The 15,071-nt window shown below is 37.5% G+C and overlaps 1 protein-coding gene across 2 annotated transcripts in view; it reads right to left on the reverse strand.

Annotated features, from left to right (window-relative positions):
• Positions 1–4,316: 4,316 nt before the first annotated feature.
• LOC126470550 (BTB/POZ domain-containing protein KCTD12) overlaps positions 4,317–15,071 on the reverse strand; it is a 122,195-nt gene continuing 111,440 nt past the window's right edge. The window contains exon 2 of one of the 2 annotated variants that reach the window (XM_050098488.1): positions 4,317–12,409. In XM_050098488.1, coding sequence (XP_049954445.1) covers positions 11,990–12,409 — 420 coding nt within the window. In that variant the 3' untranslated portion in view covers positions 4,317–11,989. Of the gene's footprint in view, positions 12,413–15,071 lie in introns of both variants that reach the window. The other variant, XM_050098487.1, reaches the window with a different exon arrangement.

A 15,071-nucleotide genomic window follows, 5' to 3' on the forward strand; every position in this document is an offset into this window, starting at 1 on the left:
ATCGTTGTGCATCACCTAATGCATGGCACATTCCAGACCCCAGGACGTGTAGGGATGGCTCTTATCACATGGCACGGTGTCAAAAGTGCAGTCCATGTACCCGATCGACACTGACTCTCACAGATTGTAACAGCGGCTAGAACGGCAATTGATCAGTATTGAGCTCTATATTTATTCACATTAAGAGCTAGGCGACATTATTTCAGTTCCTTTTATATTTTTTCGGTATGTGACTCGATAATAAAACAATTTGTACCGAATAACACTTTCTCATAGATAACTCCTTCGTCTGTGGAAAGTCTGCGATTTCAGGTGATTTGTCCAAGATACATCAGATCTTGTTTAAACTTGACACTAAGAACATCTGTGTTAGTCTACGACTTCTGATGTGTAGATACACATCGATAACTGTGAAAGGTGACGTATTTCTCAATCAAAAACGCTGATATGCTGGAACATGATGAAGATGTGTATGATTTTTTTAGTCTGTCGTCGTCGTGTTATGATTGATTTGAGGGATGAATTTAATTGATGAATTTTTGTAGGATCATTGAATATTAAATTGAGGTACCGATAGATATATTGGGAGTTGGCAGGAGAGATATCAGCCACTTGGTACAATTTGGGAAAGGCCAAGGAGTTTTATGAGTCTTTGATACGCACAAAACTGAATCTTCGTCTCTCTCAACTTCCGAACTTGCAGAAAGTTAATCGAAACAATTCTTTAAGTCAGTTCAATTTTCGCTGTGGCACTCCTCTGGAAAAGAAACCTGTTTAACTCAAGATTTAGTACCTTACACGTGAGATCCAAAATTTCCATTACTGTAGCACATACTGGTCTTGTAACCTACTTAAAAAAGCGCGTGGCGCCGCACATGGTGAGATGTTACTCCGAAGGAGAAGTTTTTCATTCCAGCCACAAATCAAGCTAGACGTAACTTTTAAGCACGGGAAAAAGGTTATGTCTGTTCTTGACTTCTAGGATTCATACGTGAAGAACAAGAGTTGGTTTTTTTATAATTGGCGTTTCCGAAATACATATTCGTGACAACAGAAAAACGCTTTTTTTCATATAGATAATTACGTTTGAAACCGAAACATGCTTTAGAATTCTGTCATAGTTATGGGTTAATGTTATAGTAGCGATATTTCATTCAGATACTTTTACGTTATTTCTATTTAGATTGTTGTTACCTGTATTCTCCTCGAGTCAATGGAAACAGCCGTCGTCGCAGGACATCTGCAATCATTGATGTTAAGACTGCTGTAAATTTTGTGCAGAATGTGACAAGGATTCTGTTAAGCTCTTGGGATAGTTGATATTTAGTGTCTTCAACATCACTGGCAGGGAAGTCTTATGTTTAATTTTTACAGCACTACAGAACTGAATGGTATAAGTATTATCCGAATTTCAGTTGTGAAGTAGCATTTGAGGGAGCAAATCGAGATTTACGATGTATGAAATGGATCGAAGGCACTGAAATCAAAGTAATGGATTAATGGAGATGAAATCAGTGACATGAAATGGTATCAATGCAAACTATTCAGATATGCATATCCTGTAATGTAATAAACATATAGTGAAAATGGAAAATTTGTGCCAGTCCGGGATTCGAGCCAAAATTTGCTCTTTTTAACCCGATCAGTCACCTTACTCAGTAGCCAGTTAGAGTATTCCTCCGAAATTGACTCAATCTCTCACTGTCATTAATGTTTCAACCCATGCTTTCCAAACACTACTACCGAGGATTGGGATACAACATATGTGAGAATAGTGCATGTACTTCATTTCAGATATATGCCTAGTGCCTGGATAGGCCAAAGTCCTCCAACGACTCAGTTCCATGACTGCATGTAACCTACGAGAGGACCAGTAGTAGCAGTGATCGGAAATCATGAGTGGAAACATGAGTGGCAATGAAAAGTTTGAGTGAGACCTGAAGGCGTGCTCAGATAGCCTAAGGTTATGGTAAACTGCGATATTCGGCTTCGAGTACTAGTTGAGGCAAATTTTGCATTATCACTTGATATTTATCTCGGCTTTCATTTTTATGTTGTCTGTTTTTTACCCTTTTGTCACGTAAAAGAATAGCTACAGCAAATGTTAACACTTGACTAACATTTCTTTGGCTTTTGGTTGTGGTTCTGCGATAGAGTTTTCTGTAGCTGATACTTGCACTTCCATTCGATCCCTTTACTGCCATTGTAAGCCAACTGAACAAAAACTTAGGCCTATGGTCTTGATAAGAGCCTCAGTTCGGCGATGAAGTGGTTCCCTAAGGCTCTTCATGGTTCCCATAGCCAACCGATGCCACTAATTGTTGATTAGATCCTGTACTTATGCCAGATTTGGAGGTATGTTGATTGTTACGCTTCTCCCACTCCTCCAAAGAGGCCCAGACCTTTTCTTCGGGACCAGAGTCGATCTATTTAGGAGACCACTCGAGGTGCGATATGGTGCATGAGTGTTCATCAAAACAGGAACGTATATGCACAACCTGTGAAAACAGCTACAGTCATGTTGGAAGATTCATCGTGAAAATACTGAAGAAAGGACAACAGTCGGTCACGGAAAATGTAGAATTAAATATTCTAATTAATGTTCGCGGTAATCTGAATGAGTGGGCAAAAGTCAACGTGCGGAAAACACCACAGAACATTATATAAAACGTCCTCTGGCCCAAACTGAACCCAGCACAAAATGTAGTTTAAGCCCTGTGTACTCGAGGGCCTGCATCATTTGAAAAAAGACAAAATCGTGACTTGTCGAACCACACTACACGCCTCCTGTCAGCTACTGTATGGTTTCTGTGCTGTTTGACCCACTGAAGACAAGCAGCATTGTATGCTGTTTTGACCAATGGCCTCTTTACGAAGTACTCAGTACCAAATTTCCAGTTTATGGAGTTCCCTTCGCAACATTCACCCAGAAACTGGTTGAGATGGACCTGCATTCACAGTTGGGTTTGAGGCTGTTGATTAGGATCGTTTCGAGACCATTGTTCTTAAATGGCTGTGGGTGTTGCACCATTCCTAGAGAACACGTCGGAATGTTCACGCGGATACACCAACATACCGGGAAACTCCATTCAAGATGTGATCAAGGCCATGTCCGAACACGACAGCTCATTTCTGCTACTTTGTCGCCTTCCACGTCGATCCATCCTACTGCTTTGATTCCATACAACCGCATGGCGTATACATACCATTTCACGGCCATCACGTACGACAATGGCAAAGGGTGAAATGTTTTTCTGGTACCATTTATACACCATTTATTATGCTCAAAAGCGATCAATGTTCTGCTGTAAGAGGGTAACTAACCTTTCGTCCAGTGAGTCTACGCTTTTTCTCATTCTTATGGTATTCAAGCAAAATTCGCAGAGGACATTCCAACCATTTTCAGTACATCACGGGAGTTCTGTGGTACATTTAATTCTTCCGTTTCTCTCCTAAATTAAGTGATTCTGTTCCTTATCTGAGATTTTTATCTTATTTATTTACTGAAATGTTTTTGGTTAGTTCACAACCGCTCTGTACCCTGCTGAGTGTTGTTGCTATTAGTCATAATAATGAAGTGCTTCACTGCCAAATAACTTGCAATTCAGTCTTACTCTTCTTTTCATTAAACTTGATAATGTACTTACATTTAGATTAACACACTATTGTTATTTTCTGTTTTGAAAGAAAGAGACGAGTTTCAGCTGTTTGCCAGATTGGCATTTCTGAGTAAGTCCTAAAATTCCTCATTATCACATGAAAATCACAATATCGTAATGCATACCCATCTGTATAGATTAGTTTTGTGTTTGCGTTACTAATTAGTCTGTAATGACGTGGGAATGCTAATGAAGCAAAACAGTTTGAAGTGGACTGAAGAAAGACGTTATATCTGAAGTTCATCCCAAAGAGCTAAGCGCTCTTCCTGCTGAGAGACACAAGCATTTTCCACTTAAAGTGCTCGTATCTACATCACATAGCGTACAGGCTCAAAATACATAATGCATCGACCTGTCTGTATGCTTTGACGCAAGTAGTGTGTATTATCTGACAGCAAAAACTACGAAACCTGTTCTCACAAGGCGCGAAGCTATAGAGTGATTGAGACTGTGGAAGAAAGACTCGTTCGTATGATTGTGTTTAACTTTTTGTCTCCAAGTTAGTTGAACTGTGTTTAACAATTGTGTAAAAACTAAAAAGCCACCAAATAAAGCTGTAGAAACACAATTTGCTTTTTAGCTGTATAACTTGTGTTCTTTGAGGTTTTTATATTTTATTGAGGAGAAAAGAAAGCCATAAAGTTCTAAAGATCTTCTTTTATTACGTGGAAACAAACTAATAACCAATTACACGGCGGATGACACAAATGATAATGACATTATTTACACTAGATACTATGAGAACATAACAAATGCTGAGAATCTCTTCTGCTTTACATTAACATCCAACAAATGAAATTTGTTACATGAAAATTTCTAAGAAATTCTTACTCAATCTAGTGCAGCTACACAGCTGGCATTACGACAAATACCGCTCGAGTTCAGTTGACTCTGTGTTAAATGATTTACAACAGACATTACGTTCTAAAGTAACTGAATTAAACGTAGCGTAACAAGCAGAATCACAGCTTCTATCCCAATTGTTCTACAAAAGTAACAAAATTAGTGGTCCAGTAATTGTTCACAAAACATCGTCTACAGAAGGTTGATCCTTACTTCTTGCTATAGAAACTGTGTCAGTTCAGAATTACAGTTGAGTAGAGAAAATATAGATAGTATTAGTATCATGTACATGTACTTTAAACAGAGCAAGATTTACAAAGTATTTATTATTTATAGATTTGTTATTTGTCATATATGGAACTGAGGTGATGAACTGTATTTATAAATTTTGTCTACCACACAGTAACACACTTTCACTTTACGTAGTATACTACTGATAAATGATTACTTCATTTCACCACCTAGTACACACACACTATGGACATTAGTGACTTGATTTCTTCCTGGGTCTGTGAAACAAAGGAAAAGAAATCTTTGTATCTAACAAATAAAGGCCAATGTCACTACCACTCAACAGTAGACACATAATGTGTTTGTGTACCCTGTCTCCGATAACATAGTGTTGCATTCTCTAAGATATATGTATCGATAAATCTGTTTCACGTTAAGAGTATTTCTTACAGTAAGGACAATTTTACAACTCTGGAGCTGCTGGATAATTGTCAACTAAAGTAATGATTTCTCTTCCATTGAGCATTTATTTTGATTCTAGAGCTATAAATAAAAGAACGTTAAATTTAATAGATATGGTTGTCAATTCACTAACCTCTTCATATGGTCATTGATGCTTTATCGAAGAAATTGTTGGTTGATTGAGGCTTAATATATGTGGCAAGATGAGTTTCATACACAGTAACGTATATGAACATTCCTCAGCTTCATACATTGGTATTTGGCCATGAATTACTATGTAATTTGAAAGTAATATTGGTAAGGTGTTGATGTGAAGCGGTATTTTGTGTTAGAAACTTTTCATCAAGTTACAAATGTATACATGCATAAGTGTCAACTTAGTGAATTAATATGTCCTTGGTATTATACTTTTGCAGTCAGTTTTTATAACTCCTATCCTAGAGTTTAAGAGATGATAGTTGGTGTTAAAATTATTTGTAGTGCAAAAACATGAAACCTAGAATTAGCTTTAACCTTTCTCCATCTACATTTGGTGATAAAATTCTGCATTTCTAATTACTTCTTCAGGACACAGAATAGATGCACCAGAAGAACAGCCATCGAACTATTGACATGGTAGCATGTTTTTGTTATTTGTGTATCTTCATTAAATTTTTTCATAAACAGAAAATTTAGTTTTATGCCCTCAGAAAACTGACATACTTTAACAGACTCTGGATGAGATATTTTCTTTACTTGTAAATTTATGCATCATACAACTCTTTGTTCTAAATTAAATAAGTAACCTTTCATTACTGTCTTGCATCAAGTTCCCATTCTTGCAACAAAATATTCGAAATATATTTATCAAAATGTAAAAATCATCTTTTTACAAATGGTAAAATGAAAATGTCAGTGTGGTGCCTAAAATATTGTTTGAAATGTGACCTTAACTAGATGCAATGAAGAATTAATGATGATATAACATCATTTCAACAGTATTAACATTTTATGTTAAAAAATTATGCTGATATATTGGTTACACATTTCTTATGTGCCAGCTACATACCAAACATAAAATAAGAGATGTACCGTTTTTAAGTTCGTGATAATAACGTTATATAAAACACCTTTGAAAATTGTGAATTATTATGCACTGTTGCAAGTGTAATGGAATTCTAAATTCACTTACAAATCGGCGGATAATAATATCTCATTAGACTCTCTATTGTTTCTATGACAATTCACATACTTGGGGAAAACCCCTGTCCAATACGATCGTTTATCATGACGTGAAAATAAACATGAAAGTTTCATCTTATTACATTAGGACAGTTCATCCAATAAGCCGTGCAGGTAAGATTATCCAGTTTCGATATGTAGCCCTTTTAGTGGCTGAATAATAACTGGAGCAGGCATTTAAGTTCATGACCTGCTATTTCGCATTTTAGATTTAAAGTTCTCTTATGTTATATCTTCAAACATGAGAGGAAACAGCAGCAGGGAGATGCTAGATCATTATTTTTCCCTTCTCAGATTGCAGTATGACAAATACACACTGGACCTACTACATAATCTTTGTAATCGTTATAGGTGTGCTTAGTTATGTAGTTAATGATTCTTGTTATTTAAAACCCCTTGGTAAAAGTTTTTGGTTAGTTGTATTTTTTACAACAGTCTTGTTGTTCGCACCCTTGGACACACTAATCACCACTAAGCTTCTTCTAGTGGTTGCACGACATTCATTATATGACACATGTTCTTTGTCTGACGACAATGAGATATACTCCTTCCTCTTATACTTTTATATATTGGAATAATAGTATAAGTTAAATGAACATCAGGTAAATCTAACATAATTGGCACCTTGCATTGCTTCCATGCCCCTCACACCATCTTTCTTCTCACACAGGAACTCTTTGGGGAGACTCATTTTATAAGAGTAAAACAAGGAAATATTGCATTCATACCTTTAACCACTTAGGAGACAAGAATACGACTAAGTGATATTAATGACTGCAACGCCATTCAATTCTAATATAGAATAATGTTTCATTTATTTAACATTACATTGTTTTGATAGCTAACCGTAAAATACGTTTTTGCTCCAATCAATTTCTCCAAAAGTATTTTTTAATAATGAGAACAATAAAATAAGAATACGTTATTTCTAAAACAGTAAATCGAACTGTGAAGTAAATTAATTTTGTGCCTAACACGTTTTTAGATTGTGGTATCTTCTTTCAGTTATGAATACTACAGCAACTATTTTTATTTTATGGCATTGCAAAGCTCTTGCCTTTCAAAAAACACAATTTTTTAAACAAATTATGTTGATCTTTTAAATTTTGTCAACCTCTTTCACTTGGTAATTAGCATAAAAAATAGATCAACCTTCCCATAATACTTCATTTTATTTTATGGATAATTTATTCAAATCGAATGTAGTGTAACTATAATTTCAAGTTGTAATCCTTTTTAGCCATAAAGATTAAGTGAAACTGGTATTTCAAGCCATATCCATAGACACCATGATAAACAGTGTGTTCTCTATTGAGATTGTTATAGTGACATGAGTATTTGAGGTTATATCCCACACAGATATATCCCACACACACCATTATAAACAATGTGTTGGCTATCGAGCTTGCTAATGTCTTTGTGCAGAGTATCTTCACGAATACCTTATCTGCCTAGGGGACATCACCATTAATATCAATTGTCTTCATGTAATCTAACACAGATGTCTAGCTATTGAAATAACATAAGCCAAAAACGAATAATGTGATGACATAGTAGAAGGTTTATTGTTATAACAAATCATTTTGTCTTGGGCGATAATGTAATATATTACAGAGCAGCTAGCGTAAATGTCTCATTTGTATCCTTACAAGAAGTGCTTCAGATATTAATTACATGCCTAACGCTAGAAGTTCCTGATGTTATTTATGTCTGTATGCAGAAATATTCGATGTCTGTTCGAACTGGAAAGACTATTTGGCTTATTAACTATTTGTCTTACCCTAGAAACTCCTTCTTATCTAAAATGGTTTATGTTCAGTATTGTGTATCTGTTAACATAATATACTGAATTATGAATATTATCACCATATTTATTAATTTGTTACAGGGATAAAATTTTATGTACTTATTACTTAATATTGCATTAACAAAAAATTATCAACTGAAATCATGAATTTAATTGTAATTGTCAATGATTAACAGAAATTTGGGCACATGATTCCAAATTAAGTAATAAGCAGTTTTTCATACGTATGATCTGTTGTGGAGCTTCATCAAATGACAATGGTGTTTGAATCTATGAGTAATATTTCATAGGTTAGTGAATCAATATTAAGTGAATAAAAATATATCAATTATCATCAGAACACATGCTCGAATATTTTTTGTACTTGAAAATTTCAAGGAATGACTTAAGAAACAATAATGTTTTACTGCAACACAGTCACGAAAATCACACAGAATTCACTTTTGTAAATAAATGAGAATCACTTAATCTAGTGGTACAAAATAAGTGAACAACTATTTATTAAAGGGAAAAATTGCTTTTAGCACCTATATGTTTTTCAGTGATAGCTGAAAAAAATTAATCTTTCATAGTTAACGGTAAAGAGGTAATCGTAGAATGGCGCCATGTAGAATATAAATAAGAACTTTGAGGCTTGGGGTGAGAGTTTATTTTTCGGTTCCTTGTATAGATCCTATTCCAGATATTATAAGTTCGATTGTCCAGATCTTCCAGAAATTTTGTAATAAGTTACAAATTAAGTATCACTATTCTGTCCTGATAAGAAATCTTAGCTCTTAAACAGTTTAAATGATTGGAAATAGTTATATAAACATTGTTCACAGAGAGTCTGTACATCTGACACAGAACTGTAATATTTACTGAGGTTGATGTTTCCATGCTTGAATAAATACCAAGAGCAAGATGCAGTAAATTATCTAAAGAAATAAAATTTTATGTTTGTTGAAATCAAAAGTTAAAACCAAATTAAGCAGGAAATTGTGATGGTCAGGGAGATACTGGGTCACTTAAATACAGAACAAAAAACAATGAAATGGAAGTAACAATATTTTTCCTCTTGTTCAGAAGGTACAACACACATTCACATCGTTTGAATGCATGTGTATATATTTTTTCTTTGTGTCTCAACTTTCTAGATGCCATTTTACTTTTTTTTGGAGAAGGTTGGAGATTAAATCGAAACTTGCTATTAACAGAAGTGAGATTCGTGAAATAAAGCACTGCATACTCAGAAACATAAAGTTTTAAATTTTTGAAAGTATGTGTGACTTCTAGTATATTTAGTAACGAAGAGAGGTCACAGGATGAAGGGTAACGTGCAGCCTCAGATGTACAGAGCAGAAAAATTTTGAGAGAAATACAAGTCATTTAAGTTACAGTATGTGAATGAACAAAGTGCTTTTGTGTTTCATGTTAACTGAAATCATATGTCAACATGTTAGACATCAAACTGCCTACTGTTATAGCCAAACTAACATATCTGGATACATATGTGCTGTAACTAATGCCTTAAGCAAATTCTAAATTCATCTATGAGAGATGTATGGCGTTAAGAATGTGGGAGAAGAAGGCATAGTGGTTAGTGGTTGGAGGGGGGAGGGGAGATAGAAAGCAAAAGAGGGAAACGGGTGAGGCAGTTTTTATATCCTCTTGATGTATACGTTCCACGACTACAAAGAGAAAGATGTGTGTTTCATGTCGCTTCAATATCTCCGACAGTCATTAGATATGTTGTGGATTTCTTGATACTATACATAAGCAGACACATGAGCGCCTATGTTGCCATACAGGATACTGATGAAATTATCAGGACTCCCTCAACTGATCGATTTTCTTGAGCTTTAAAGGTACCCTCTCTGTTTCTCCAATGTTCTGCAACAGTGTGAATATCTTTCACTAAAATAACAGCACTGTGTGCTGAGTTTCCAACGACTTTATGCAAATTATGCACATATTACAATAGATCTGCATAGATCCACTTATTTTCTTGGACGTCTTCAGTAGATCTTATTGGGCCCTGTGTCCCTAAACACTTCGCATGTAAGTAGTTCGATTCATAACAGTTTATAGCTCGTATCATCCGTAGTAAAGTATACTTTTAAGGTGAGTATTTTTACGTCACTATGAGGAGTCACTTATCCTAAACAGAGACAACGTGTAAGCGCAGTTAACCTTCAGTTTTCCTTTCTGTTGTGGGTGAGTTTTGTCCTTCTTCTATAACTGCCCGCCAGCTTTATGTAATTGTCTTTGTCAGTTAGTGAATATGTGTAGTTTTGTATCCATCTACATTCTTAAAATACTACGAAAAGTTAGTTGGCTTTTTTGTGAGTTCCTCGCATACCCTTCCAAATAACGATTTGTCACTGAACAACAAAAACGCTGTGCACAGCAGAGGCTTAATTTTAGTCTTTTATTTACCGAAATGTCATATCCTATTTCGGCATACCTAAGCCCACTAAATTGTTATCCTTTCAGGCTTTACTATGATAACAAATCCTTTACCATCACTTCTGTCCTAACGAAGGTTTTAATCATTGGTTTCAGTGTGGTTTATATGCCAGTACCTAAATGACGGATCTACAACTCCATTTCGGGCCCCTGAGTCACAATAAAAAATGAATTCAGTTGCCGTGGTGTTATAATTGCATTTGCATGCACCGCTGAAAACGTCTGCGGTACTCGTAACCTATAACCTAAAAACACTGAACACGTGATGAAAATTTATGTTTCTGTTCATCTCCGGCGAAATAAAAACGAAACGTGAGGTGAACATATTCGGTTTATATGTGTGGAAATGAGGAACAGATTACTGCACAACGTTGCCCTTTTTCTGTAATTAATGGCTTAAATACAGTGTGTATAATACATGGAATAGATATTTATTTCACGAAATTGGCTGTAAACCTTTAAGTATAACACTTTGCAATCTCGTAGGTATAGAAGATATTCGTCCGATAAATTTCAACTACAAATAATTCTTCATTGCATCAGATGAGGTGATATGCCATTTATGACAGAAAGGAAAGAGGATGTATCCAAGGAACAAGAACCTAAGGCCGCACATTGATATTAATTCTTACGGCACTACACTGCCGTGTCGTTGCCAATACGTTTGTGTTTGTTTGTACAATTTGTTACTATTCTCTAAAAAAGTCTATTTTGTGTAACTCACAGAGTAGTACCACAATAACTATCCTTTCGCCAACATATGAAAGTAACAGTCACCAAATCGAAAGTTAAACGGTTACCATTTGCTAATTTTCCGTATTTGTAAGTTCTCGAAGTGACAATTTTTCGCTAAACAGTCGTGGACACTATTTCCAGAAATGAAATATCTCTAAAAATCTGTTGCAACTGGTGCAACTACGGATGTTCATGGGATTAGATATTGGTAGATAATTACCAGGCCCTTTTACATCGTAAAGTGTCGCGAAAGAGACAAACCTCTAATTCGAGACTCACAGACTATCTAGAAATCACAGCTAATACGTCGTGCTGTCATGCAGAATTTGTATTTTTCCAAAACATCGGCTGTGCATGTGATAATGACTAATAATAAGCGTGCTGTTCAGTAGTTTGTATCGCAATGATGAAACCACGACTCAGATACAGAAAACTCGATTACGTTTTTAGAGGTCCCGGAGACTGCGCATTTAAGCAGTACACCTCGGAGGGGAACTGAGTTCACCGGGTTCTCAGTTAATAACAGCGGGGATTAGAGGGCGGGGGGGTTGTGGTCGGAAGGACTACTTACTGGGGAGGCGCTCTACTCGCGCACAAACACAAACTCGTTGTAGTGGTTCCAGCGGTTCTCCTCCGTGTCGACCCCCGGCTTGAGGTCTGCGACGGAGCCGCCGGCCGTTCCCGAGCCGCAAGAACCGGCCAGCTTGAAGCCGTGCTCCTGCAGCATGTCGAAAGCCTGCTCTATAAATGAGTGCTTGAGGAAGAAGCGCGACGTGTAGCGGTCGCTGAGCCCGTGGTCGGGGTCCCGCGACTCGTTCAGCGTCTCGCCGAAGACGTCGCGGCAGAGGGCGACTCGGCCGCACACCAGGATGCGCGACAGCTTGCGGAACTTCACGTCGGCCAGCCCGTCGCGGCCGAATGCGAAGCTGCCGCGGTAGCCCACCGTGATGAAGCCTGGCGCTCCGCGGCCCTTGCCGGAGCCCGCACACGCCTGATCCTCTTCCTTCTGCAAACAAGCACACCGATCACGCTTCCGTTCTCGGAACAACATCCTTCTTTTCACCTCAAACATATTTTGACACATGGAAATTTCGATCTCTCCATCGTTGACGATGGCATTAATGAGCCGAGCAGCAACAACGTATTATATTAGGCGAAAAGGTGAAACATTAAAGCCTACCGAGGGCTATACATTTTTGATGTTGATTATTCGTATAAAATACCGGGCGATCAAAAAGTCAGTATAAATTTGAAAACTTAATAAACCACGGAATAATGTAGATAGAGTGGTAAAAATTGACACACATACTTAGAATGACATAGGGTTTTATTAGGACAAAATAAAAAAAACAAAGTTCACAAAATGTCCGACAGATGGCGCTGGACTGCAAAACGTCAGTGACTGCGCATGACAATCGTCGTGCTTGGCCTGCCAGGTCCCCAGACCTCAGTCCGTGCGATTATTGGCTTTGGGGTTACCTGAAGTCGCAAGTGTATCGTGATCGACCGACATCTCTAGGGATGCTGAAAGACAACATCCGACGCCAATGCCTCACCACAACTCTGGACATGCTTTACAGTGCTGTTCACAACATTATTCCTCGACTACAGCTATTGTTGAATAATGATAATGGACATATTGAGCATTTCCTGTAAAGAACATCATCTTTGCTTTGTCTTACTTTGTTATGCTAATCATTGCTATTCTGATCACATGAAGCGCCATCTGTCGGAAATTTTTTGAACTTTTGTATTTTTTTTTTTGGTTCTAATAAAATCCCATGTCATTCCAAGATTGTGTGTCAATTTGTACCTCTCTACCTACATTATTCCGTGATTTATTCATTTTTCAAATTCATACTGACATTTTGTTCACCTGGTACATGGTTGATTTCGGAATACACATTCCATCGTCATATGTATTTGGAGAACGAAACACTTGTACAGGGTGATTCACAAGGACCTCCGGGATTTAGAGGACGATTGTACGAAAACTACAAGACATCTAGAAAAGAGATACGTCAGTTAACCTCTACCAGCTTCAGTTCGTTGTGGCGTACTTGCAGTATGGGGTAGGCAAGTTAGAATATGTAGACATCAGCGGAAAAATGCGCCTATCGGAGCACAAAAAGGCGAATGTGCTCCTGTTTAAAATACTCTGACTGAAAAGTGAGGTTCCTCTTTCTACCTTTCTCAGTAACTTAAAAAATGTTCTGAAAAGTTTTGGCATGCGAACATATTCGAGCTGTCTTTAACATGCAACTCATCTCTCACTCCCACAACCTCCACAACTGCAACTCGCTCTCACCCACTAGTCCAGCGCTGTAAGTCGCTCATACCATCGACGCACGCTTTCCCATTCTTTCTCACTCGTTCAACCCAACTCATTGTCATTATCTCTTTGTCACTGAGTCTTCTCTCAAATTTAGTCTCCTTCGTTCTATCCTACTACTACTACTGTCTCCACTCGTTGCCACTGCCTTTCTCTTGCTCTCTCTTACTGCTAATATATCATTCATTCCTTCCCACTGCTGCTGTCTCTTCTCACTGTCACTACCTCTGTCTTCCCCGCTGTCATTGTCATAGACGCTCATTATCACTGACACTCGCCCACTTTACTTTCTCTTTATTCTCCTCCCAGTGGCACTTTCTCCTTCACTCATTTTCTAGCACTGTTCCGTCACAGTCAACTATGTTCCATTGTCACTGTGTCCCTCACTTTCTCTCACACTGCCACCGTCTCCTTCACTATTTCTTTACCACAATAACTGTCTACTATCTTCCTGTATTTATTATTTTTCCACCTCTTTTCCACTGCCACTGTATGTTTTCTCTCAGCACACACAAAAAAGGAAACGCAAATATGTTCGCATGGCAAAATGTTTGGAAATTTTTTTAAAGATACTGAGGAAGGTAGAATGAGGCAACTGGTACCTCACTTTTCAGTCAGTCTTTCAAAAATTTTTTGTGCGCCGATATGAGGACTTTTCCGCTGATTCCCTTCTTTCCCTGTTAAAACAGGGAGTATCAATGATATGAAAAGAACTATGATTTGACTGTTTATTTACGTGAAACTGAAATGACGCAAAACTAATTCCACACCTTAGACCGGATTGGACGTGAACAAAAATGTTGCTTGCGCTTCAGTACTACAACATGGGGTCCCCAGAAGCATTCTGATGATAATGGAGAAACTTTACAGCATGTTTCATCGTGCTACGTCACTTTATAAACTACGTTTTCGCCTCACATCGGATTTTACGTGTACGAGTAGGATAACTTTGAACGTCTGTATCTCGGAAACGGATAAAGATTTTTTAAAAAATTTAAAGTTGTTCGAGATCGGAATGTTAGGAATACATAGTAAAGTAACTTGTTGTGCGTAGCCGTCATGGAAACCGAGGCTCGTTTTCGGTACCCAAAAGACATGTTTTCTGATTCTCACAGGAAGCGCCCATGAATTAAAGTGTGGCTCCATAAACCTCTTCAGGCGCACCATAGACCACATGTAAATTAAAAAGAACCAACCGATTTGCTTCATTTGACTAAGGAAGTGTGTAATATTCAAACTTTGCCCCGTAAGAGCCGGCCGTTGTGGCCGAGCGGTTCTAGGCGCTTTAGTCTGGAACCCCGCGACCGCTACGGTCGCAGGTTCGAATCCTGCC

Source organism: Schistocerca serialis, chromosome 3 (genome assembly GCF_023864345.2).
Source record: "Schistocerca serialis cubense isolate TAMUIC-IGC-003099 chromosome 3, iqSchSeri2.2, whole genome shotgun sequence".
Classification (NCBI taxonomy): Eukaryota; Metazoa; Arthropoda; class Insecta; order Orthoptera; family Acrididae; genus Schistocerca; species Schistocerca serialis.